General features: G+C 41.7%; 1 protein-coding gene across 13 annotated transcripts in view; it reads left to right on the top strand.

The window, feature by feature from the left end:
- LOC141767729 (myosin IXB) overlaps nucleotides 1–23,637 on the top strand; it is a 69,479-nt gene extending 45,842 nt beyond the window's left edge. Inside the window, exons 7-45 of one of the 13 annotated variants that reach the window (XR_012593923.1) lie at nucleotides 894–993; nucleotides 1,418–1,518; nucleotides 1,927–2,056; nucleotides 2,136–2,225; nucleotides 2,901–3,017; nucleotides 3,217–3,351; nucleotides 4,191–4,312; nucleotides 4,475–4,616; nucleotides 4,734–4,929; nucleotides 5,475–5,550; nucleotides 6,084–6,176; nucleotides 8,586–8,699; nucleotides 10,003–10,042; nucleotides 10,170–10,292; nucleotides 10,400–10,480; nucleotides 10,645–10,755; nucleotides 11,085–11,210; nucleotides 11,320–11,469; nucleotides 11,573–11,733; nucleotides 11,875–13,020; nucleotides 13,181–13,256; nucleotides 13,397–13,515; nucleotides 14,267–14,382; nucleotides 14,919–15,112; nucleotides 15,207–15,314; nucleotides 15,408–15,578; nucleotides 15,666–15,707; nucleotides 15,827–15,938; nucleotides 16,096–16,169; nucleotides 17,081–17,273; nucleotides 17,362–17,490; nucleotides 17,777–17,882; nucleotides 18,700–18,831; nucleotides 18,962–19,085; nucleotides 19,254–19,304; nucleotides 20,656–20,771; nucleotides 20,857–21,014; nucleotides 21,103–21,156; nucleotides 21,926–22,011. Coding sequence is in view for 12 of the 13 variants with exons in the window: in XM_074635303.1 (XP_074491404.1) it covers nucleotides 894–993; nucleotides 1,418–1,518; nucleotides 1,927–2,056; nucleotides 2,136–2,225; nucleotides 2,901–3,017; nucleotides 3,217–3,351; nucleotides 4,191–4,312; nucleotides 4,475–4,616; nucleotides 4,734–4,929; nucleotides 5,475–5,550; nucleotides 6,084–6,176; nucleotides 8,586–8,699; nucleotides 10,003–10,042; nucleotides 10,170–10,292; nucleotides 10,400–10,480; nucleotides 10,645–10,755; nucleotides 11,085–11,210; nucleotides 11,320–11,469; nucleotides 11,573–11,733; nucleotides 11,875–13,020; nucleotides 13,181–13,256; nucleotides 13,397–13,515; nucleotides 14,267–14,382; nucleotides 14,919–15,112; nucleotides 15,207–15,314; nucleotides 15,408–15,578; nucleotides 15,666–15,707; nucleotides 15,827–15,938; nucleotides 16,096–16,169; nucleotides 17,081–17,273; nucleotides 17,362–17,490; nucleotides 17,777–17,882; nucleotides 18,700–18,831; nucleotides 18,962–19,085; nucleotides 19,254–19,304; nucleotides 20,656–20,771; nucleotides 20,857–21,002; nucleotides 21,926–22,482 (5,920 nt within the window). In the remaining variant the exon portion in view is untranslated. Of the gene's footprint in view, nucleotides 1–893; nucleotides 994–1,417; nucleotides 1,519–1,926; nucleotides 2,057–2,135; nucleotides 2,226–2,900; nucleotides 3,018–3,216; nucleotides 3,352–4,190; nucleotides 4,313–4,474; nucleotides 4,617–4,733; nucleotides 4,930–5,474; nucleotides 5,551–6,083; nucleotides 6,177–8,585; nucleotides 8,700–10,002; nucleotides 10,043–10,169; nucleotides 10,293–10,399; nucleotides 10,481–10,644; nucleotides 10,756–11,084; nucleotides 11,211–11,319; nucleotides 11,470–11,572; nucleotides 11,734–11,874; nucleotides 13,021–13,180; nucleotides 13,257–13,396; nucleotides 13,516–14,266; nucleotides 14,383–14,918; nucleotides 15,113–15,206; nucleotides 15,315–15,407; nucleotides 15,579–15,665; nucleotides 15,708–15,826; nucleotides 15,939–16,095; nucleotides 16,170–17,080; nucleotides 17,274–17,361; nucleotides 17,491–17,776; nucleotides 17,883–18,699; nucleotides 18,832–18,961; nucleotides 19,086–19,253; nucleotides 19,305–20,655; nucleotides 20,772–20,856; nucleotides 21,015–21,102; nucleotides 21,157–21,925 lie in introns of all 13 variants that reach the window. The other 12 variants (XM_074635309.1, XM_074635311.1, XM_074635303.1 and 9 more) reach the window with 12 other exon arrangements.
- Nucleotides 23,638–25,685: the final 2,048 nt, after the last annotated feature.

The raw sequence follows: 25,685 nt of genomic DNA, 5'->3' as shown, positions 1-25,685 counted from the left end.
GTGAGAAGAGCGTTACACTTCTCATGTCCAGATTTTCCTGCCTAGTTTTGGAAAATGTAGTCACCTTACATTGACAAGCCCGCCTCCGTAACCTTCAAGCTACCAGCCACCTGTACAGTGTACAGTGAGTCACCGAGCCTACAGTTGCTGTTGACGGTGCATCCTGCCTGTCTGGTCAGGGAGTGACTCCACTGTATGGTGTTTCTTAGTGATACGTGTGGAAACTCATTACTCCCGTGTGCTTTAACAACAAAGCTTAGTCGCCTATCTGCCTACCTGCCCACTGATAGCACGAGTGGAAAACTGATATCATTGAGCTCCAGACATTGTCTTCTTTCTATTAGCTTTTTACAATGTGTTGACTCTTGGTTTATCGGCAAAACTTTATCACCCCCTTATTTGTGCCCATAAACGTGAAGCTCATATCCACTGATAACTGCTCACCACATAATAAACAACTGATGGATGCTAGGGCTGCCCCCTCTTAGTCGATTAGTTAATTAAACGGTCGTTTTGTTCTTAGTGGACTAAGATTTCTTTAGTCGATTAGTTGTTTTTTATGCTTTTTTTCATGCTAAATGACTTATTCCCAAGACACTTTTGAGCACATCTCTGGTAAACACAAGATTTAAAGTGGTGTTTTTGTTGATACTTTGTGGAGAAACTCAGTTTTACAGATCTGTCAATTAAATCAATTAGTGGATTAGTAGACAAAATGGTATGAGTTTTAATCAACTAAGAATTTCTTTGGTCAAGGACCGCCCTAATGGATGCATATAAGAATTAATTCATCCTTTGAAGAGCAGTTTAAAGAACATTTTCTTGCCGTAATAACTTGGTGTGAGTACAGTTTGTGTATAGTACAGGTTTTAAGAATGATGTGTGTTTACCAGGAACTACCACGTGTTTTACTACCTGTTGTTGGGAGCTTCAGAGGAGGAGAGGAAGGAGTTCAAGCTGCTGCCGCCTGAAGAATACTTCTACCTCAAGCAGGTACAGTACTGCTCCCCTGTCCCATCACACCCAGCAGTTCATTGTCTATCCATTTGAAATAAACAGCCAATCTTGATTCACTTTCATTCTACCGTTTTCAGTCTACGCAACCCGACTAGATAACCTTCGGATTGTGTTAATGAACTATAACCCGTTGTTGTGTGTGATTTGACCTTTAAGGTAACAGTGTATTTCACTGTGAGTGTACCCTGTATTCATGAAGACTGTCAAGCTCCTGAATAAGCTGCTGTATACACTCCCAGCTTACTGCGCACATGTGCACTGCATGTTAATGAAGCAGTCTTTGTTCTCTCACTCGTTTTTTTATTCCCCTCTTTCCTCACCCTCCTTTTCAGTCACCTTTTTGTTTGTCCATTTTGTGCTTTTGCTGTCACCCATACTAACTGTATGTCTTGTCTTGTAGCAAAACTTTAAGATAGAAGATGAGGAAGACCTGCGGCATGACTTTGAAAGGCTGCAGCAGGCGATGGAGATGGTTGGCTTCCTTCCCGCCACCAAGAAACAGTAAGTGAATCAGTGTTCATACATTGTATGTAATGTAGGAACGAGACATAATGTTCTTCCAGACATGTTGAGGGGGATTATGTTGTAAATCCATCTTGAAGCATTTTTCCACTCAGTCCAAAAAACAGACGTTATTTTGTCTGAGCGTTGAGGCACATTACCAAAAATATAAATTACATCAAAGAGACTGTTTATAATAATAGCTGCAACTAATGCGGCTAATGTAGCCGTTTATTAGAAACGGTGTCCGGATGCAGCCCCATACAATGCTTCTATTCAGGTTACTAGTTATTGAACATAAACAGATGATATGGCTGAAGAACAGTATGTGTATCACTGTTCCTGCATTTGTCATGCGACTGCATTGTCGCTGCTGCTTTCAGCTTCATTTTTGTGACTGTGTTGCAGGATCTTTTCTGTGCTTTCGGCCATCTTGTATCTGGGCAACGTGACCTACAGGAGGAAGTCGACAGGCCGAGACGAAGGGTTGGATGTGGGACCTCCAGAGGTCCTGGCTACGCTCTCTGACCTGCTGAAGGTAACATATGTTCATATTTCACTGTGTCTGGTGAGTTGCCTGTGACTGTCAGCATTAACCGGTGTGGGTTCCCTCTCAGGTTAAAGAGGAGCTGCTGGTTGAGGCGCTGACGAAGAGGAAAACAGTGACGGTCAACGACAAGCTGATCCTTCCCTATAGCCACTATGAGGTAGGCACCTGCCATGAAGACATCAAACCTGTCATTACTGTAATGGTGTCTAACCACATACTAATTGGTGACCTTATGTGTCTGCTTCTTTATTGATATCACTCCTACAGTCAGTGTGTAATGTTCAACCTTTCATGTTGTCCTTTTCTCTGTTTTGGTTTCTGATTAAGCCCTCATTTACATTTGCTTACATCAGACTTTTGTTGTAACATAGTCTGTTTCCAAAGTTTGTACTTGTACTTTGTACTTATACTTGTCTTGAGTATTTCCATTTTTGATTTGCCTTATACTTCTACTACACTACATGTATTTGAAGACTTCAGTAACTTTGCAGATTCAGATTGAAGGAACAGTGTGTAACATTTTGGGGATCTATTAGCAGAAATGGAATATAATATTCACAACTATTTTTTCTGTAGTGTATAATCACCTGAAACTAAGAATCATTGTGTTTTCGTTAGCTTAGAATGAGCCCTTCATATCTACATAGGGAGCGGGTCCTCTTCACAGAGTCCGCCATGTTTCTACAGCAGCCCAGAACGGACAAACCAAACAGGCTCTAGAGAGAGACTTTCACCTTTTTACGTTACCTGAAGGCCACCGTAGTTCTCTTGTTCTATTGTGTTTATTGAAGTTTTCGTCACAATATGCATCATCCCCTCTTCCTCCTATCAGGCTATCACAGCCAGAGACTCCATGGCTAAATCTCTGTACAGCGCCTTGTTTGACTGGATCGTCCTGCGCATCAATCACGCACTGCTCAACAAGAAAGATATGGAGGAATCTGTCCCAGTAAGACAGAAACACTCACACAACAACACACAAACAGTGAATATTAGAGATTTCCTCTGCTGACGTACCTGAAGGAACTTCATTTTGATGTGACAGAAGAACAAATGCTATAAATATTGTTGTTTTTGGGAGTATGATTGTTGTATGCAATGCATTCCCCTTCCTGCTCCTCACTAGTGTTCATCATCCTCTTTTCCAGTGTTTGTCCATCGGTGTCCTGGACATTTTTGGCTTTGAGGATTTTGTGACCAACAGCTTTGAGCAGTTCTGCATCAACTATGCAAACGAGCAGCTGCAGTATTATTTCAACCATCACATCTTCAACCTGGAACAGGTGAGTGTTCGCGTTTCGTTTGCCTCACAGATATGACGCAACCAACAACACACCATCAGTGGATTTTCTCCCCTGTGATTCAAACTTATGACTCTTCTCTGCTCTGTGTTTATAATAATGACTACTTAAATGGTGACTCATGCAAACATTTCCTCTCTGAAGGGAGAAAAGTTTACATGTTAGTTTATCTTATCCTTCAGAGCCTGGTGACAACAGGAATACAAAGTTACATTTACTGTTAAAATATTTAGTTATTTAAGCCCTGTTTCCACCAAGAGGTTCCTGGTAATTTAGTCCCGGAACTACTCGCTGTCCGTCTCTTCTAGCGCCTGCCCTCTCGGCTCGCTCACACGATCTCTCTCTCTTTTTCTTTCCGTCTTTTTTCAAATGAGTCGGGAAGCTGACAGCAGAGCCTTACTTCACTTTTAATGTTATCAAACAAGGAGAAATGCTCTCCCCTCATCCTAAAATGGTCCTAAATCGATCCTAGAGTACTTCCTTGTTTTATGAATGAAACGGTACGAGTTGAAGCAATAAAAATGCCCTGGAAAATGTCCATGGAACTTAATTTAGACCGTGGACCTTGCGGTTGAAACGCAATGAGTTCCTCAAAAGCTTCCTAGTTCTGGGGGGAAATTCCTACGGTCGAAACAGGGCTTTAGTCAAACTTGACTTGGAAAACTGCAGTATCTTTTAGCATAAACAGTGTAATAATTACATCTGTTCTGGATGTTTTTAAGTATTTGTAATTTTTTTACGTTTGAGACCAATAAATCAGGTAAAAAATCAAGAGTGAAATTGAGCTTATTCACCAACATGTTCTGCTCTGCCTCAACCAGGAGGAGTACCAAGCAGAGGGAATCACCTGGCACAACATCGACTACACAGACAACGTGGGCTGTATCCATCTCATCAGCAAGAAGCCCACTGGCCTGCTCTACCTGCTGGATGAGGAGAGCAAGTACGAACAGCTACACATGATTCACACTGTTTCATTCATGACTCACGGCTGTGAGTTTGATTCAGTTGAAGCTTTCTATTAACCTATCACATATTCTCTTTTCCTCTCCTCTTTCTATCAATCCCTCGTTCCCCTTTCCCTCTCTCTGTGCCTGTACTCCAGCTTTCCCCATGCCACAGATGAGACACTATTAGCCAAATTCAAGCAGCAGCACCAGGGGAACAAATACTTTGTCCCCACAGCAGTCATGGAGCCCGCCTTCGTCATTCGACACTTTGCTGGGAAAGTCAAATATCAAATCAAGGTAAGGAGGACGGACAGAGAAGACATCAGCATAACAACATAAGCATAAGCATATGGCCATTTGTTTGTGTGTTGACGATGCTGTTTTTAATGTTCTTCATATATTTGACCTCACCAGGATTTCCGGGAGAAGAACACAGACCACATGCGTCCAGACATTGTGGCGTTGTTGCGGAGTAGCGATCGTGCGTATGTGCGGCAGCTCATCGGCATGGACCCGGTGGCCATGTTTCGATGGGGCATCCTGCGCGCCACCATCAGAGGCATGGCTGCTTTTAACGAAGCGGGCCGCTCCTGGGCCGCCAAAACTTCAGGTACGTTATCGGTGGAACAGTGTCAGCCCAATCTGAATTATGCTATTGCTAAACAGAGACTGATATTCTTGTTCATCAGTCAGAATTATTGTAAGGGAAGTATTGATGGAACACAAAGGTACAATGGTTTCATTATAGGTAGATAGATTACAGTACATTTACAAATGTGTCACACACACCAGCTTCCTTCACTCCACTTGTGCAGCTTATACCACGACTTCAGAGTCCTGCAGTTTCTCTGCTCTGTAATTAGCCTCTCAGGTCAGAGGAATACGGAGAATCGGGAGGCTTTAGGAGATTTTGATATTTTCCGTGCAATTCTCAAATCCCCCAGACTATTCTGATGCCCTCAGGCGTAACACACTGACGTAGGAGCCTTTTTATGTGGATTAACAAGATTAAATAAGGTTGAGACCAAAACCAAAACATCCAAAACTGCTGAGGTCATGTGACTCCGATTACCTTTTCTTCTACTTGAAAGCCGTCTTATGATAAATACATTGTTTGCTCGTTAATAATGCGTATTATTTCTTTTTTTTTTATAGGTGTTGTCCGTCCAATCTCCAGAACTCCTTTAGGAGAGCTTCAGCGATCCAATGCCCCAATAGACAGAATGTACAAGTAAGTAATGTATATAATTTAATATAAAACTATTTTCTCACTTGGTCTCTGTTGGGTTTGGATGGTTTTTCTAACTGTCAGGTGTTTTGCCTCTGGAGGAATCTGTCTGCTATAGTACCTGTGGATGTGGAGGCAGACTAATAACATCTAATAACTCTGTTACTTTTCTTCCATGACTCACACAGACTGGTTATTTTAAATAGGATGAATATAATATACAGCCTTCATGAAGCTGCAGCCTTTCCTCCACTTATAAACTACACAGCAGCATATTTCCTGTTTGATGCTCCTTGTTGAAGGTGATGTTTCAAATGGTTGGTGAACTGTGGACCTCCACATTTAACCTGTGGTGCTAGATGAGATGAGGAAGGGGAAATCTGTTCAGCTGAGTTACTGTAACTGACAAAATCACAGCTTGTTTTTAACACGTCACCCTGACAGATGAATCCCCCTTCACCTCATCTCAGTCACCCATATCCTCTCCACCTCTTGGTGACCCCACTGTATGCGGTTCTCTCCTCTCCCCTCCACAGACGAGCATCTATGCTCGATTTCTACTTTGATCACTCAGAGGAGCGCCCTCTAGAGGCCTTTGAAGACATCTTTGCTAGCTATGAGAGTAAGAAGTAAGTGAATTTGGTGGACAGGAAAAGGAATGAAGAAATGAGGCCAGGCAGGAAGGAAGTGTGTTTTGTTTGGGGTAATAGATACCGACTGGTTTGCTCCATTTTCTGAGTTTGCTACCAACATCTACCAACATCTGAATCTTTTTTTAGCTATTTAATATAGTTGATGTATGAAATGGGTTTTATCACAGAAGGCCCGGCTTGCGAAATGTCGCTTCTTTAAATATGAAAGTATAGGAGGAAGTTCAGTACACCACTATAACCCAGTAGTACAACAAAGTTGCCCTTTACCTCTCTTCCCTCACTGTAATCCCCATCTTTTACTGTAGCTGTGATAATCTCTCTCCTTCCTCATGTTTATTATTCTTGCTATAGAGCACAGGAAGGTGTTTGTACTGGCCTTCTCTGATTAGCCACCCGGATTACTTACATCAACTGTGGTGCTTTGAAAGCACACAAGTATTCATACACGTCCAGAGGCCCCAAGTCAAATAGACAGACAGAATTGGGGAGCTTTCTCAGAGTGGAACCAAACCATGGAGAATATTTTGTTGGGCCCTCTGAATCCTGACCTTCAACCTCCTGCTTTCAGATCTAAAATTACTGGGGTGTTTTTTTTTTTACAGAATAGTACCTGAGCTGAGTTGAACCTCCCAGCACATTGGGCCTCATGCAGGAACATTTTCATATTCTTGCCTTAACTTTCTCTTACTTTTTTTTGTGCCGTTGGCTCGAACGATTGTGCCACGTCCGATTCAGCAAACGCAGGACGTAAACTGCCAAAATCAAAAAGGAATGAATAAATAAATAAATGACTCGATAATTAAATAAATGTCATTAAATGTATCAAAAATAATATAAAAAATAAATGTAGCCATTAATTAATTGATAAAATGTGACATAAATTTATATTTCTGTTTTGATTTGCTTCTTTATTTGTCTATCTTTGTATTAATTTTATTATTATTATTATTATTATTATTATTATTTACTTTTCTGTTTAATTTTCCCTTTTGTTTATTTATCATTTTATTTTTTTTTATTTATTTTTTTTAACTTCTTAAATGTATGTATTTATGCATTTATTTATTCCTGCACAATTTCCCTTTGCATTTCAGCCCTTATTTATCCCCTTATTTATTTCCCAAAACGTATTTATTTCTGTATTCTTTATTTTACACATTTATTTATGCATTTCTGCCTCATTATGCAAATGAGGGAGCTGCTATACGATAGCATCAATGGCCAATTTAAATTGTTGATGATATCATTAGGCTATATAAATACATTTAGAATTAGATTATAATTCAAATTGCAGAATCAAACAGGATAATGTGAACATAATTATGAAGTGTAATTTATAAGATTTTCAAACTCAAAATTGCTTCAAAGTAATGAAATATACAATCAACAACAACAACAGCAGACTAACTGCACATGACTCCTACGACAGATCTGGACCACTTGTAAATCGAGAAAATTCAAAATACAAGAAAATTGGTGAATGCTGCTGAAGTTCTAAATCACTCGTACATGCCACATAATAACGAATCTGTTAGTGCGAGTGGTTCTTGCATGAGGCCCATTGTTATCATTATCAAATCACCAGCCTCTACCAGATCTGCAAACACGGAGGTGTAGAGGTCAGATTCACTGGGACTCATTTCCTGTATACGTTGCCCATTCCTTCACTGCCTGCCCTCTGTTTTCATGGTCAGTCATGGTAAGTACAGAAAAGTATTGCATGGACACAGAAAAGGTTCCATATTAACCTCACCAGACCCAGTGTCCAGTGTAACACCAGCCCTGATTAAAAGTCAATGAATCCAACAGCCTCACCAGTAACAACTTACAGTCACACAGCCAGTAACAACAACCCCAGCATGGAAACAGACGGCCAACCACACTGAACGTCAGCTCTGCATGTTAACTACCACAGCGGCAGGGATATGGGTGTGAATACAACCCCTATGTGCCCCATTCTCTTTGTGTGTGTGTGTGTGTGTGTGTGTGTGTGTGTGTGTCTTCCTCTGTTCATAAAAAGGATACGGCAGCATGGTTGGGTGGTCTAGTGTGTCTTGTGGTTTCCATGTACATAACCATGAACAGTGGGAGAATACATATGGGTTATTCTTCATGGATGAGCAGAGCATGAAGTTCCTCTTAATATCAGACCCCCAGCTATGCTGCAGTGTGTGTTCTTGTCTTTGGTAACTGCGGTGATGTATTTTCTTCTAAGGTGTCCTAATCGTGATGTTGTATCACGCCCCACTTTTCTTTTTTTTTCCCTTTCCTTCCTCCTTTTGTCGGTTTTTCCAATCTTTTTCCCCTCCCTTCTCCTGCTCCCTGTACTCCCCCTGTCTTTCCCTCTCCACACTGGGCGTGTGTGTGTATGTGTGGTGTGATCAGAAACATGCATGCAGAGATCATCAGCTCCATTAAGAACTTGCCGTTGGACGGTGAGGACCCTCGCAAGCTGCTGCAGTCCTGGGGTCGCCTCCGCTTCCCTCGACACGTCCTCCAGTGAGTCTGCAGGCAGACCTGGCATCAGCTCTTCTCCAAATCAGTCCAGTCTAGTTTGCTTCGGCAGAACATGCTCCTATCATAGCTTTTCTTCTCCCCCAAGAATGATAAGGACTATCATCAACTCATTTCGACCAGCCATGTTCAGTTCATAACATAACCAGCCATATGTAATTATAGCTGTCACATTTATAGCAACTTTTCCCGTTAATGTCTCGTGATCTAATCCACTGATTCCCAACCTGAGGGTCCCGACCCCCACTAGGGGTTACCAAAACTTCTCTGCTAAAAAGTCTTGTCCTGCATTAGAAAAGTATGTAGCTAAAACTACCAAAGAGCTATTAGAACGATGGCCAAGCGTCAGGGAGAGGAAAAGAAAATAATTTGTCAAAAAAAAGAAGCCTATGTATGATTGTTAAAAATACATAATGCTGACAGGAAGTTCCTAAAAATAACAGGAAAACTCATCTCAGATGCAATATTCACAGGAAATAGTTTGCTCAACATTGATCCAAATCTCTTGTTTTACACAAACTTCCTTCAGTTGTTGCATTCACTATTTCTGATGTACAGTTCAGCCGTTGTTCTGTACAGTTATTGTTATGCATTGAATATAATATGAAATACATCCCTTAGTCAGGGGTCGTTTACTCGTTGATAGAAAAGGGACCCCTTAAGAAATAAGGTTGGGAACCAACGAGCTAATGTAATAAAACATCAAACACACTCCTGCATCATCAGCAGACATCACATCATTAGCTCTGTTTGTAGACGCTATCTAGTTTTCTTGAAGGCTAAAGCTGAGATGCCTTGAATACCTTCGTTGACTGCTGCATGAGCATCCTCAGACGACTGTGCTGGCATGTGAGGTCTTGTGAAAGTATGTCCGAGCGGCCTCGCAGCATGTTAGAAATTAGTTCTGCAGTCTGACACATGGCAACAGAGAGAACCTGAACATGAATTTAGGGCCCTTTTTATAAAGTGATAGAGCATGTCTGTCTGTGTATGGTGAGTCTCTGCTGAGCTGTTTAGAGTTACATCCCATCTCCTGCAGCAGACTCCGCCCTCCTCCTCTCTGTCATCCTCACCCTCTCACTCATTTCATGCCTCGTCTCTGCCCATCATTCATCTCGTCTTCCAGGTGCGACCCTGGATTTCATCACTGACTGACAGTGCATGAAGAAATCAGCCGTCCGTACTAACTCGGCTTCACACCCTCCATCTACTACTTGTTCCGTTCTCCCGCTTTAAACACTTCTTAAGTTCTTACTCACCTTGCGTCATCTTTCTCCCCTTTTCGCAGGAAAAACAAGAACACCAAACAGAGGCAGGGCATCCCCAAGGTAAACCTGAGTAAAGACCCCAAGTTTAGGGGCGGATAAGAAGAATATACTGTTTACCATCTTTTTATTAGATTTCTAATGATTGAGTTTAAGCAGGGAATTCATTTACTGTGTTACTGCTGTGCAGAGTTTGTTGGATTCTCGGTCTCTGAAGTTCATTGTGAGCCTGACGCTGCACGATCGCACCACCAAGTCTCTGCTCCACCTGCACAAGAAGAAGAAGCCCCCCAGCATCAGTGCCCAGTTCCAGGTAACATCACCTACAACAGTATGCGCGTTACACACAGAAACAAGCCAAACGCAGCCTCCAGCAGCAGTTCTGAACATTCAGCAAACCCCTTTTCTTGTTTTCCTCAGACCTCTCTGACCAAACTCTTGGAGACTCTGAACAGAGCAGAGCCTTTCTTCATTCGTTGTATCCGCTCCAATGCTGAGAAGGTAAGACTTTGTTCTTTATTATCTTCTGTTCAAATCTTTGGCCTCTTTTTGATTAATAGGTACGTTTTCTTCCAGCGTAGAGACATTATTTACTTGCTAAATATGGATATCTAAATAGTAAGAGTATAACTGAATGTGCTTCTTGTGTCCTTGCATATGAGCAGCAGGAGATGTATCTGGATGAGGCCTTGGTGCTTCAGCAGCTGCGATACACAGGAATGCTTGAAACTGTTCGCATCAGGAGGTCAGGCTACGGAGCCAAGTACACATTCCAGGTACTGCAACGTTACTCCTCCTTTAGGGAAATCCATGTGATAATCACATACCAATATCATGTCACGCCAGGCATTGAAGATAAATCATTTTAATACTGGATAGAAGCTGGTGCAATACTACAAACACACATGAAGACAGCGTCAAAATATTATTCAACACACATGTCCTTATTCACTCATAGCTGCTGTCTCCCTGGACATAAATATCTATTACATTTGTTTTAATATTTGGCCTTGGTTTTTGACCATTCATCTCAACCACATAAGTCCTCTCTTGAACAGCTCATTAATTTCTTGTTTGGATGATCCTTGTTGTCCTGTCCCTGCAGGAGTTCATAGAGCAGTTCAGGGTTTTGCTGCCAAAGAACGCCGCTGCCTCTAAAGAAGTTATCTCAGCGCTGCTTGAGAAGAAGATGGGCCTGGACCCCACCACGTACCAGATAGGCAAAACTAAGGTACACTGCTAAACTCTCGTCATTGCTCCTGAGTTGTATTCTTTCAGTACACCTTATAAACCTGTTTCCCTTCTGTCCATGTAAATCATGATGTGTTCTCTCTGTTCAGGTGTTCTTGAAGGAGCTGGAGCGACAGCAGCTGCAGGACACGCTGCATAAGGATGTAATGCGGAAGATCATCTTCCTTCAGCGCTGGTTCAGAAGTCGCCTGCAGAGGAAAGAGTTTCTGGACATGATACAGGCGGCCATCGTGATTCAGGTAAACACAGGCGCAACATTTATTTTATGGGCTGTCATGTCAGTATTGGGAGACAATTAAAGTGTGATGCTGATCCTGTCCCGTTACCTGTCCTTCTACTTAGCGTTCATGGCGCAGGTTCTGCAAAGAGGTGACCAGGCGACGGGCAGCCTCTGTGATCCAGGCTGTGTGGAGAGGGCACAGACAGAGATCAGAGTACCACCGCCAAAGACAGGGAGCTACCAAAATACAAGCCCTGGTCAGAGGACACTCGGCACGCAGAAGGTAACAACACAGAGACACTCAGAGAGTTTGTAGACAACATATTATTAAAAGTCAGGTGGACCACAGATAGACATACTATGCTTTAAAAAATGCTGATAGAAATGCTCGCGGGGTGTCATATTTATGTTTTGTGTATTCCAGGTGCCACTCCATACGTGAGGAGAAACAGAAAAAGGAGGACGAGGAAAGAGAAGCTCTGAGGATGGTAGAAGAAGAGGAAAGAAGGAGGAGGGAAGAAGAGGAGGAGGCAAGGAGAAGAGCTGAGGAGGAGGAAGAAAGGAGGAGGATGGAAGAAGAAGCAGCAGCAAGGAGAAAGGCAGAAGAAGAAGAAGAAACAAGGAGGAGAGCAGAGGAAGAAGAGGAGGCTGCCAGGAAAGAGCAGGAAGCACAGAAACTGAGAGAGGAAGCGGAGAAAAGACTGGCAAGCGAGCCTCAAACAAGAGAGGATCCGGATATAGAGCTGGTCACAGAGGAGATGCTGGATGACATCCTCCCTGTCCAGGAGACAGAGGAGGAGAGAGGAGAGGAGGACGGAGAGGTTAACACAAGCTCAACAACAGAGGAGGAACAGGGCAAGGATGAAGAGCTGGAGGAGGATGAGGAATTGGAGACCAACGGTACCCTGGCTGAGGCTGGACCCCAGCTGGACGAGAAAGAAGATGAGGATTTAGGACAGTCAGATTCAAAACTACCCTCTGGTGACACAGGTGAGGAGTTGGACAAACAGGCGCCCGGCGACACCGACACACCTCCCAATGCTGAACAGAAGAAAGCACGAGCTCCAGCTATTCAGCGCCAGTCATCCAAGAGTGTGGAGAAGAGAGAGCAGAGGAGACGAAGAGGCCTCGAGCACAACCAGAGAGAAACTGAACGAGCCGCCTCCTCTTCCTCCACATCAGCCAGCAGCAAGGATCAAACATCCCCACCTAAGAGCAAAAGCCAGGAGCCCTCTAAGCTAAAGGAGCGGGCGGACAGCAAGGAGCTGGACCAGTACACCTTCGTGGCCTGGAAGGTGAAGGAAGATAAAGGAGGGAAGAAGGAGGCTAAAACGTCTCCTCCTTCTGCCAGTCCTGTTCGCCCGTCTTCGTTAGCCCTGCAAACCGCTGACCCTGTGCCTGACAGGAACGGTTTAGGGGACGGCATTGGTGCAACAAACCTGCATCGCCGTCCCGGGGCGATTAAGGAGAAGCCGGAGAAATGGAAGGGGAGGAGGAGTGGTGATGGAGAATCTACTGAGAACACCAGCCCTCCTCGCAGCAGGGAGGAAAGGAGGAAAAAACAACCGTTGTATGTCTTTCAGTTCTCATCATATTATCATGTTTTCTAATCAATGGCAATATCTTCTCCAACATAATGTTCATGTGGTTAGGAAACCCCTCATTTAAAAGAACACTATTATCTTTTCATAAATTGATTGATATTTATTTTTCTCTCTGTTCTTCTGCAGGAGCGAAACAGCCTTCTCATCTATTGACAGTTTGTCTCCAGGCTATGAAGGAGCTGGTGCTTTTTCAGCCAGAGAGGTAATTTAAATGCTCATCTGTTACAATGGAAAAATTGCTTCAGATATAAACTTTTTGACTTTTTACGCTGTAAAAATCTGTTTCTGGTCGACTTATTCTGCACATACTTTATCACTTGTAAATTGTTTTGTGTTCTGCAGATGATTTCCCCCTCAGAAAGTCATGCCGATGGCTCAAAGGGAAGCTCCATCAGAAGGAAACACCAAGATGGTTCTGGTCACCAAGACTCGGCACCCTCCATCCCGTCCACACCAGACAGGTACTGAACTGCACTGAACCGGCCTATAGAGGAGCAGCAGGCTTGCTATTACATGTGGGGAAAAAAGGAGGTTTGAAAAGGAGGTGATTAAGATGAAGCAGAGGACAATGTGTCAGTAAAGGTGCACTCTGACGTAATACACTGCTGAGACAAGAAAATTCACAGGAAATCATCTTCCGTTTAATCAAATGTCTGCTTGAGTCAGATTGTTCCTGGGAAATCTCTTTGACTCGCGTAATCAAACTATCCTCAGCTCCCCGTGTGGGGCTGCACGTTCACAGCCGGAAATTCCTGATAACTGAATTTACTCTGAATGGATTTATATGCCAGAAATGAACGCTTGAGGCTCAGACACGGAGCCAGAGTTTTATCAGACGGAGGCATCGGCTTGACGGCTTTGTTTTTAATTTGTATGTTTGTATTGTTGCTATGGTGACATTGCTGGAGCAGAGCTTGAATATGTGGCAGTTTAAAAAAACGACTGTTTCTGGATAATTCCGTTTTGGTGGTATTTTTAAATACTGGACATCTTCCAGGGAGTTACGAACAGGCATATTATTAAGAACACAAAATATTTCAGAAACACTAAACAAACTATTCTCTGCTGACATTGTGAATCCACACTGAAAAATCTCTTCCCGGTGTCCCGAGTCAGCTACCACCGCTATGAGTCACTTTAGAGTTACAAAACAGTTTTGCTGAACAAGATTTGTGAATATTCTTTAGAGCTTCCCGTGTCTCTGTCCTGCAGGTCAGGTGGTTTCTTCAGCAAGATTTTGAAAAAACGACCGCACAAGGAGGCCCAGACTCCAGACGGGGAGGTGACACTTGCTCAGATTCTCAATGAGAGGCCAACAGGAGGTGAAGGTAAATAATACACTTTGTCTTTTTCATGTTTCAGAAAAATTATATTTACTGGAGCAGAGAGATTAACTTTATTCCTTTTTAATTTGAGTTTTTTGGGGGCCATTTGCTTAAAGCTTATAAAAAGGAAAGTAATTCTGTTTTATACTGAAAATGATCCGACTGATTATATTTCATTATCAATAAAAATATTTTGAAATTAAATATTGAGATTTTATTGCTCGACACAAACTGCTGGACTGATACGTCCACTTTCATCACACCTCATGAAGTGAGAACTGGAAAGAAAACACAGGTTTATTATCACTAATATTCTCAGGCCTTAACTAATCCTGCTGCTTGCTTTCTGAGAAAATACCGACCCGTGCAGGATCACGCTCAGAGCAAACAGAATAACTTTACTCTGGGTTTTGTTTCCTCCGTGGTACTTTACATTCTCCTTTAGAGTTCAGTTTGAGAAAGGAGAAGTAGTCTATGTATGATTCAGTCACCTTTTACTTTGTGGTGATAAGCATGAAAACATCCTCCTTCCCTTTCAGCCCCAGCGTCTGGACATCAGTCTCGGCCTCTGTCCCAGGCACATGGGGACCGCGGTGGTAAAGGTTTAAGCCGCAACCCCACCATAAAGATCAGTCGTGCCACACGGGTCTCTGAGCAGTGGAACGCCTCACTGGATCGGGAAATCACCAACGCCAACGAGCTGCGGCACCTCGATGAGTTTCTGGGCAACCAGGTGAGTGGAAATCAACAAGATTTTTACTTATTATATAAAGTAATTTTATCTTATTTACCAGCAAAACTATGTTTTGTTTGCGTTCCTTTTATAGGTCAATGATTTCCGCTCCAGAGGGAAGCCGCTGTCAGCCACAGAGACCATCTTTGTATCAGCCACCATGCAGTTCAGAGACACTATCAAAGCCATGTATTCTCTCCATGTGAGTTTGTCAGAAGGCACATAATAACACACATAATACATACTGATCAGAGTTCTTCCTCACCATCCTCTCCTCTTCCTCATTTTATACCAGAAACCCACCATCGGCTACAAAGATCTGATGACAGGCTACCAAAACAAAGTGATCATCCTGGCAGGCGGCAAGCAGAAAGGAGAAGTCCAACTGGTGGTGAACCTCTTCCAGTCGGTGCTGGACGGCTTCATCAGAGGAGAGATGAAGAAGGAGGAGGCCGAACCTGCAAAGGTTTAAATACCGACATTCATTATTATTCAGTCTAATTAGTCCAAATATGAAAAAGTAATGCATCAATGCTCTCCGTGTGTTTTTCAGCCTGCTAAAGCGAGGAAGAAGAGGAGGAAAAAAGATAAAAGTGTAAGTATGCAATGTTAAGATTAACCCAATTATATTTCACCTACTTTTTTTCATTCAATAATGATTTGTAATTTAATGTAGATTATGATTTCTAACTGAGTGAGTGTCTGTGTTGTTAGATGGAGAGCCCCCTGGATCACGTTTTCGTCAACTATCAGGTCAACATTATGCAGTCATGTGACCAGTGTAGTTCTTACATCTGGGGCATGGAGAAGGCCTATATGTGCAGCTGTGAGTTAACAAACAAAACTCTTTCTTTCTTTCTTTCTCTATTTCTTCTTTTATTGTTTTATTTGTGTTCAAATATTAAGAATAAATCTTGCAGCATAGCATAAAGTAATGAGTTCCTGTGTTAATTCATAATATTGTTTTTTATCTTGCCTGACAGATTGTAAAATGGTGTGCCACAAGAAGTGCCTCTGCAAAATAGTCACTGACTGCTCCACCTTCTGTGCCAAAAAGGTAGGTTTTTATTTTTAGAAATTACAGGCCTGGATTAATGATTTGCTTATTATATGTAAGGGTTTGGAGTGAGGCAGTAAACACAATGTCCTAATTTAATATGTACTACTAGACTCAAGCATATGTTCTCATAAAGTCTGAAACATGGTCGACTTTATGACTGTCCTTATTCTAAGATTAATGACTCACTATTACAGTACTGGCTAGTGAAATTTAAGCACCTCATTTTAACAATCAGTCTTATCTTTGTTAAAATTACAAAAGGGTTTAAAGGGACTGTTTGTAACTTTGTAAGCGTATAAATGTACCGGGTCGGGACACATGCGCGACATGCAAGTCTCGTTGTGAAATCTAAATATCCGTATACTCTGGCTCAAATAAATACGGGCGGCCATCGAATTCAAAGACCTCATCCACATTGAAAATATCTAAATATTCAGCCATTACATTGAAAATCTTTTAGATAACACTAAGCTAAGCTTTCTGTACTCCAACACAACAAACTGCCCGGCTGGCACTCAGGTTTCCACCATGGATGTATTCCACTATTCCACCGCTGTCTTCCAGCAACACGTCAGCTCGCCAGATTTCAAGAACGAGACAAAAACAAGAACTTTTAGTGGATGACCTGATAGCACCATATTGCAGCCCGAGAGCAGCTGCCGTCTACAGCGCTCTCCCTCAATATTGGACCAGTTTCAGAAATTGTTGTCCCAATAGTCAGTAAGACACAAAAATATGAGAAAATAGGATCCAGGATGAAAAGTACCGAAGTTATGCTTTAATTATATTTCAACATCAGATGGTGAACTTTATTTTAGTGAAGAATGTAGATGTGGTAGATAGATTGTGGTGAGTGGGCTGGATAAGTAGACGTCTTACTGACTGTTGCTGTCTGTCTGAATCTACAGAGTGACGAAGACACTGCCGGTCTGCACTTCGGCGTGCGCGTGTGTCGCCTGGTCAACGAAAAGAACCCGGTACCCATGGTGCTGGAGATGATGCTGGAGCACGTGGAGATGCACGGCCTCTACACCGAGGGCATCTACCGCAAGTCAGGCTCTGCCAACCGAATGAAAGAGCTGCACCTGCGGCTAGAAACCGGTTAGACTCCTTCTATTTGACATTTACAGATAACTGATAAAAACTCTGTCATGGCTCCTTTATTGATTTTTCTGTTGATGCTGTTTAGACCCCCATCTGGTCTGCCTTGAAGACTATCCCATCCACACAGTGACGGGCCTGGTGAAACAGTGGTTGAGGGAGCTACCAGATCCACTCATGACCTTCACGCATTACAGTGACTTCCTGCATGCAGTGGGTGAGGAGGAAGTTCCCCACCAGGGGGCAGCATTTTACAATAGATCATCTGAGTGCTCGTATTTTCTTTTCAGTGTTCAGTGGGTTGTGGGACTGTTTAACTTATTTAAGACAACGTTTTTGTAAATTGTTAGTAGTGAGGGGAAACTAGGATTTGACATGTGAGGTGGAAAACATTTATCAGTTGTGATTAAAACTGAAATGAGGTATTTTTAAAAATATAATGAGAGCTATTATTGTTCATGGTTAATTGTGGGGTTTTACTTACGATGTGTTTTCTCCTCTAGAACTGCCGGAGAAGCAGGAGCAGCTTCAAGCTGTATACAAAATTCTGGAAGAGCTTCCTTCAGCAAACTTCAACACATTGGAGAGACTTGTCTTCCACCTCGTCAGGTAAGGATTCTCTCACTGTGGTCTTGTTTATTTTAATGTGATCTTCACTTGAATACATTACGGCAACTCAAACTGTATGTACTCTCTGTATTGGTTCGTTTGTCACTTGACGTAATATGAATATATTCAGTTTACCTCAGCAGTTAAAGGGATAGTTTGGGTGTTTTGAAGTGGGGTTGTATGAGGTACTTATCCATAGTCAGTGTATCACCTACAGTAGATGACGGTCGACACGCCCCCAGTTTGGAGAAACAGACAGGAGTTACCGCACGAAAGCAAAACAATGTACTGCTGTGTGGACAAGACCGGCAGCAAAACATGTTTTATCCTCCTGAAAGAAAGACCACCAAAAAAAAAATCGATATCAGCATAAATGTGCGCTAAATTTACAATATTTTCAACACTTTACTTTGCCGTCAGACAGCCCCTTCCAACCGGGAACTGAAGCCGTTATATCTATCTATTCTCCCCCCAAAACCACCAGACCCCGTTGAAAAAAAACTGTAATTTGGAGTCTGGTTGTTTTGGCGAGAGCCTATCAGTTCGCCATCAGAAACATAGACTGTATAACTGTCTGACGGCGAAAATATTCTAAATATATAGCGTACACTTATACTGATATTGAATGTTTTAGGTGGGCCTTTCTTTTATGTAGCTAAAATAAGCTTTGCTGCCGGCCCCGTCCGCAGCAGTACATTACTTTGCTTCTGGGCAGTAACTCCTGTCTGCTTCTCCAAACTATCCCTTTAAATTACTGCTCTGATTATATGTATGTGCAACTAAACTACATGCTGATATCAAATGATTTCCATTGCAGGGTGTGTAAAGAGGAGGCTCACAACCGTATGTCTGCTAACTCGTTGGCCATAGTTTTTGCTCCGTGTATCCTGCGCTGCCCAGACAACGCTGACCCGCTGCTCAGCATGAAGGATGTTGCCAAGACCACCACGTAAGACTGTCATGAAAGCGAAACACTTTTCCACAATATGAATGAATCCTTCATTCTGTCGTGCATCGTTAACTAATAAACATCTGTACACACATACGATCTGACATCTCGTTCCCTCCTCGCCCTGCAGGTGTATAGAGATGGTCATCAACGAGCAGATCAGACGCTACAATGAAAAGATGGATGAGATCGAGCAGCTGGAGTACGCCGAGGCTCTGGCTGTTAACCAGCTCAAACTCAAAAGACAGAACACGGTGAGAAACGAACGCTCTGCCTCGTTCTGGATCACCTTTTTGTTTGATTTAAAGTGGTCTCTCAATACCACAGCGACAGCATAAAGTTTTAGACTGTTGCTCAGCCTCATGTCTGGATGTAAAGGAATCACATGGGTAACATGGCCAATGTTCCTTGTCTCTCTTTAGCACTGCTGGCATTTACCTCTCAGGTTCTCAGCTCCTTACAAAGGAGTGGTGGTATGTATCATCGAGCTCTCCTCGTACAGTAGACCTAGTAGTCGTAGTGTGTAGTAGTGTGCCATGTGGAAGCGCGCCTGTGCATGGCATGTTAGATGTGGGTGATGCTCTGGCTGTTTTTTTATTTTTATTTATTATCCTTCTTCCCATAATCCTTTTTACTCTTCATTACTAACTGGTAGTAGTTTGCATGTTGCTGTTTGTTATTCTTGTTCTCTTTATAAGAGGACAAGATGGTTCTGGGTTGGTGTCATGATAATACTTTTGTTGTCTTATGATAAGACAATGGCCTGACAACAGTGTGACTTGCAAAGCTTGATGGTTGCCATGCATTTTTTTCCTTTGTGCTATTCCAGTGTCTTCCTATCTTATTCTGTTTTGTTTTTTTATTGAAAGAAGACCACAGAGCTCTGAAAATTATATTTGTTGATGAGTGGTTGGACGTTTCTGGATTGTGGTGATGTGTCTTTTAACTTTTATCATAGCTTCAACGAACTGTTTATATGTAAACGCCTTGCGCCAGTACTGTTTTGAAAGGGTGGTAATGTGTTTACTGTGGAGGACGGAACCTGACAAAATAAAAAATAAATAAATGACTCGATCAATGAATAAATATGCCATTAAATGAATTGAAAATAATATTAAAAATATATGTTGCCATTAATTAATTGATAAAATGTGACATAAATTGATATTTTAAAAGGAAATGTATAATGAAAATAATACATAAATAACTAAGTTTGGGGAAATAAATAGGTTGGAAATGCAAAGGGAAAACCATGCAGAAATAAATAAATATACAATTTAATAATGAATAAATACATGTAAATATACATCTAAAATTAATACAAAAAAATTAAGTTAAAAAAATAAATAAATGGGGAAATTAAATAGATGAGTAGAGAGATGGGGGACATGATACAAAGATAAATAAATAAAGAAGCAAATTAAAACAATTAATCAATGCCAACATTTATTTTTTAATATTATCTTTGGTTATTTTAATGGCATATTTATTTATCGAGTCATTTATTTTTTTATTTTGGCAGGCTTCGTCCTCCATAGTTTTCTAGCTTCTTTTGCATCACAGCATTTTAGTTATTGTGTTTCACAGATTTGCTGCAGGAATGATGCAGATGCATGAATGCCACAGGCACCATCCAGCCTCTTCTCTTTCCCTCACTAACAAAAGGTTTCAGATTTGGGTGAAAAGCCATGTGTATTTTGTGGCCTTTAATGTTTATTGTGTAATTATTATATGAGCGATTGAGTTTATATAATAATTACATGATGGACATTGTTGAGTTGAGTTGGTTTGAGGTATCAGCGTGTGATGTCCTGTGTTCTGCAGGTGCATGAGAAGGTGACTTCTGATCTCAGCGTGGTCCCTGAGAACGAGCCTCTGGACTCGGACACGGAGGCTGAGAATAACCTGATGGAACGCATCAAGTCCATCAAACAGGAGAAGTAAGAATGCTTTCTGTGTTATTTCTCTGTTCACCATGATGTATCGTCCTTCTCCATTTCTCTAATGTCATCTGTTCCTCTGCAGAGAGGATCTGGCCTGCAGACTGCCAGAGATGGAGCAGCCCGGTTCAGACCAGGAGAACTTTGACTCCGAAGCCTCGTTGAGCTCCGAGAGTCTTTTAGACGAGCAGCAGCAACAGCGCTCTTCTGTTCACGGCTCAGAGCTTGAAGGTCAGTATTAAGGTACAGCATGGCCTCTCCTTCCTTCTACCTGGTTCTCTCACTCACCTGTGGGTTTCTGACCAGACCAGACCTGTTTTTTGTGGTGCAGGTCTTGACCAGTGATGGTGATGGGGGCGGTGACGTCTTCTCTGTAACCAAGCAGGTTGGACGAACAGCAACCGTGTTTTTGTGTTTGTGTGTGTGTGTGTGTGTGTTTGCGTCCATACGTCTGCACACCCATGTATGCATGTAAATGCATGTGTGGCACAGAAGCATGCTCAAACTTTATCCAAATTAATGAATTCAACATTTGGCACAACATATCCAGTCAGATGTTTGCCTGATTGAACATCATTTTTGGTAGATAACATGGTTGCATGCTCTTCCATTGCTCTTCACCCTCTCAGTATTGTTGAGTGAATTTAACAAGTAGCTTTGTATGGAGTCATAAATAAGGATTAAATCTGTAAAAGAATAAGAAAATAAATGTGGAAATATAAAGAGGAATAAATAAAAGAATAAATAAGTAAATTAAAAAACGTGGAAATATAAAGAGGAAAAAAATAAATAAATTCATGTGGAAATATAAAGACAAAATAACAAAATATAAAAGAATAATTATGAGCGATTCATTTATTTTCACCTTTAATTGTTCATTTATTAAGTAATTTATATGCAATGATTAAATAAAACATTTTTAAACATACATACAGAAATAAATGAATAAGTAAATGTGAAATATATGAAAATGCTTATATGTATTTTGTATTTTTCCATATTTGTATTATTTATTCCTCTTTATATTTTCACATTTACTTTCTTATTCTTTTACAGATGTGCTCTTTATTATGGCACTCTTATGACTCCATAGTTTTGAGGCAAAACATGTTTATCTCCCTCAACTCTCCCTCTTTCCTCTTTCTCTCTTCCAGGACGAAGTGGCCCCCAGCTGAGGAGATACAGGCCAGCCTGTCCACACAAACCATCAGACCTGGCCCAGCGACCTAAAGTCCCTGGTGGACGTGTCTCTCTGCTAAGCCTCACTCCTGCTAGCTCCATCTCCTCTGTGTCCAGCTGCGTTTCTTCAACCTCTGAATCCTCCACCGCGTCCTCCAGGCATCCGCTGCAGCGCCGCAACCCCATCATACCAAGCACAGTTAAGCTCCCGCCCGGCGTCCTGTCCCACACTGCAGCCTCGAGTCCAGATCAGACTAATAACCCTCCTGGAAATCGAGCATTACAGTACTTGGTCAGGAGAAGGGATCACCCAGGCCGCCGTAAAGACAGCACCCAGTCCCTGTACATCGACAGCCCTGAGTGTGACCTATTGATGCATTTCTCCTCCTGCCCTCCCTCCTCTTCCTCCTCCTCCTCCTCCGTCTCCATAGTAACACCCTCTCCTCAGCACCAGCGCCCCGACACTCAAGCCACGAAGGGCCAGAGACGATTTTCTGACCCAGACATACCTTATATGGACGATGACGTGTGACCAGGGCAGAACAGAAAAGATGGAGAAGTGAAGAGGAGTACGAGCGACAACCTCCGAGTAGCCACAGACGACAATGATGGATAGTAGAGAGCCAGGAGAGGATACGAATCAAGAATCACAGTAGAGGAACATAAGCTGTACATGTAAAGGTGATGGAGGCTCTTCCAGTCGCTGTCGTCAGTGGGAACTAATCAAGGAACTGCAAATGTTGTTGTCCTCTCTGACAGTAAAAATGACTGGACAAGATGTTGCCAAGCACCTTTTCTACCATTTTAATATATTGTGGTTACTGTGTTTTCTGTAGCCTCGTAATGATGGAGCAGCAATTCTGTTTCTTTCTCCTGTTGTTTTTTTTAAACACATTTGTGCTAATTCAAGGAGATATTGCAGGTTCTAGCCGCACTTTTCATTTCGTAGTTCTCCTAATGAGCAGAACACGCTCACTGAAATGTTAGCTAGTGCCTTGGTAATGTACAGTAAGTTGACGAAGAAACACATTTCTCCTGTCGTGCTATGGACAGTGCTCAGAGGGTGGGAGGGTTATCTGGGATTAAGAGAGGGTACCATTGTCCTTTGTGACTTTTTGTGTTTATTGTACTGAACCGACACAAGACATGTTTGAAACAAGGACCTGAACATGCACATTGTGACTGTTATGTAGGTGCCTCGTCACAACAGCTGCAATGGACAACGTTGTCTTTCCACCTACCGCACAACAAACCCCAGATAGGAAGTCATTGCCTCACACAGCAAAGGGAAACGGGAGCAGCACACGCCACTTTTTTCCTTTTGAAAACATCAAAAACACCAACCCAGCCATGATGCAACAAGCCGTGCCACGATGTCTTTAAAGCTCCAAGTCCTCGAACTCGACTTTTCAAAAACGAACTTCACTCAGCTGTAGCGTACCTGCCATTCAGAGTAAACAGTCCCAAAATGAGCAGGTTCTGCTGGAGCACAGCTTTGGCCAACTTTGTATGAAACGTAATACTAATGTTCCTCTCTGACTGCTGTTGAATGATGTCTGTTAGTTTGTCTGGATTATGCGGAAGATGTGTAATGTGTAACAGAGAGTGTGTGGTTGGGACTGAATGACGTGAACTGTAATGGTTATTATTAGTATTAACATGACAATACAGAACGTGATGCTTGTAACATCTGCTGCTGTGTGTTCATGACCTCACTCCATGAATTAGTCTCTTTAGGCACTGACACACCAAGCTGACGGTCGGCCATCGGACAGTTTTGGGCCGTCGGTGAGCGTCCGTCGGCATAGTTTTTCTAGTACATCCCGCACCGTCGGTTCTAGTCTGCCCATGTCAGAGTTTTTTCGGCCGCTTCAGCCTGTTGAACTGGCGGCGGAGCTCGTCTGTGAAAGAAATCACTCTGATTTGGTGGTTCATTTTAAACAAACGGGTGCACAACGTGTTCCAACAAGGGTTAACAGGCGCACTTACCCCATTGACACCATTATTGTGAAGAAAAATGTGAATGTAGTCAGTAACACATTCACAAATTAATTAAAAATGAATTAATGTGCTTTAATTTGTACATTTAGACAGAAGAGCAGCACCTGTTTGTTATTTAAGTGTTAGTTATGTTGAATCAAAAGAAATAACCACGGGATGAAAGTCTTTGCTGTTGTTTTGAACATCTTCATCCATTCAATTTGACATTCAGTCTGCAGTCACAATATTTTCTTTAAAATAGGGACATTAACTCTGACTTAAACTTAGGTTTGGCTGTTTAAATGTTAACTTTCACTGTTCCCAGTTAAAACTGCAGCAATGACTTGATAAACCTGAGGTCATATCGAAGGTAAGTAGAGTGCTGTGTGTTAAGAGGACAGTGAAAAGAGTTTGTTCAAGATAAAAAAAACAACAGTAATAATTTTATAGTTATAACCATCAAGCTTCTTTGTACTAACAAATACTCAGATTTTATAAAATCACATTACAGCACTACGTTGTCTTTGGCAACTCGTACAAAACAACCCGCAGCCGTTTGAAACTGTCCTAACTTGAATTTAGTTTTTGAAAATGTTTTGGATTTTCCCACAACCTGTTGGAGAATAGACGAGGCAAAGAAAACTGTATCTACATGGCGCTTCTCACACACATGGAGAAATAAATGCACCAAAAGACGACACCGCCCTTCAGGATCAACAGGTATGCCTAAATATCAGAATCATAACTCAAGCCAAGAGTTGACACAGGGCGTGCTGTACATAAAGTGACACCGATATGTAAAGCTTTGATTAAAGTTTAATTTTATTTTCTGTTCAGCCTGACTTGCAGACTATAGTCTATTTCCTAGACTTGACTGCTCCCCAAAGAAGAGGAGTTTGGAGTTTTTTTCATATTTTCACTTACCATTCTTCATTTTACTCAAATTAAAGTTAACATTATTTCTGTACCTACTTTCCTAGCAAGTGGGTCATCTATCCATCTATAAATGAGGTGGGAAATGACTTCACAATATAGACTATTCTGCATTTTTCCTTGGGCCTTGCTAGGTGCGTGTGTGATCTTAGTTTTAATTGTTAATATATTGGGAATAATGTGAGGTCAATGGACTCCATTCACTAATAAAAAGGTAAGGTGTAATTTGCCCCCTAACAGGTGCAACAAAGCTCATAGAGAGAGTACTAATTACCTCCAAATTAAATAAAGAAATGCATTACCTACAGTACCTATTAGCCCAGACATAAAATGAATAAGTAATTAATAATGCAAGATGCATGCAGTTTACAGTACATAACAGTGGAATCTTAACAATACAACCCGCAATGTGGTGAATAAAAGCAGAAAAATATGACCACTGGTCATTCATTGTCAGTCAAGCATCACAGTCAGCGTTTAAAACAAAAAGCATTTAGTTTTTTAGTTTTGTTCTATATTGCATTAGAATATTTGGTATAGAAAGATAATCTTGGTATTGCCATAAAGCTCTTTACAGACATATATAAAACTCAAAATGTGTTTCTGAGTCAGTGACTCAAAATGATGAATACAAACTAAATCAAAATAAATGAAAACAAATAAAATAAGGGGGATTTATTTAAAAATATATATGGTAATATAGAAATAAACAGTAATTGCTTAATCATTAGGCATAGATAAGAACAAAAAAAACAGAGGAACAGAGAGGACTTCAAAAATGAGGGGCATGAATCAAAACAATAAAAAAAAATTAGATATTTC

This window comes from Sebastes fasciatus, chromosome 5 (genome assembly GCF_043250625.1).
Source record: "Sebastes fasciatus isolate fSebFas1 chromosome 5, fSebFas1.pri, whole genome shotgun sequence".
Classification (NCBI taxonomy): Eukaryota; Metazoa; Chordata; class Actinopteri; order Perciformes; family Sebastidae; genus Sebastes; species Sebastes fasciatus.
The sequence above is the reverse complement of the archived record's forward strand: the minus strand, read 5'-3'. Positions and strand labels throughout refer to the sequence as shown.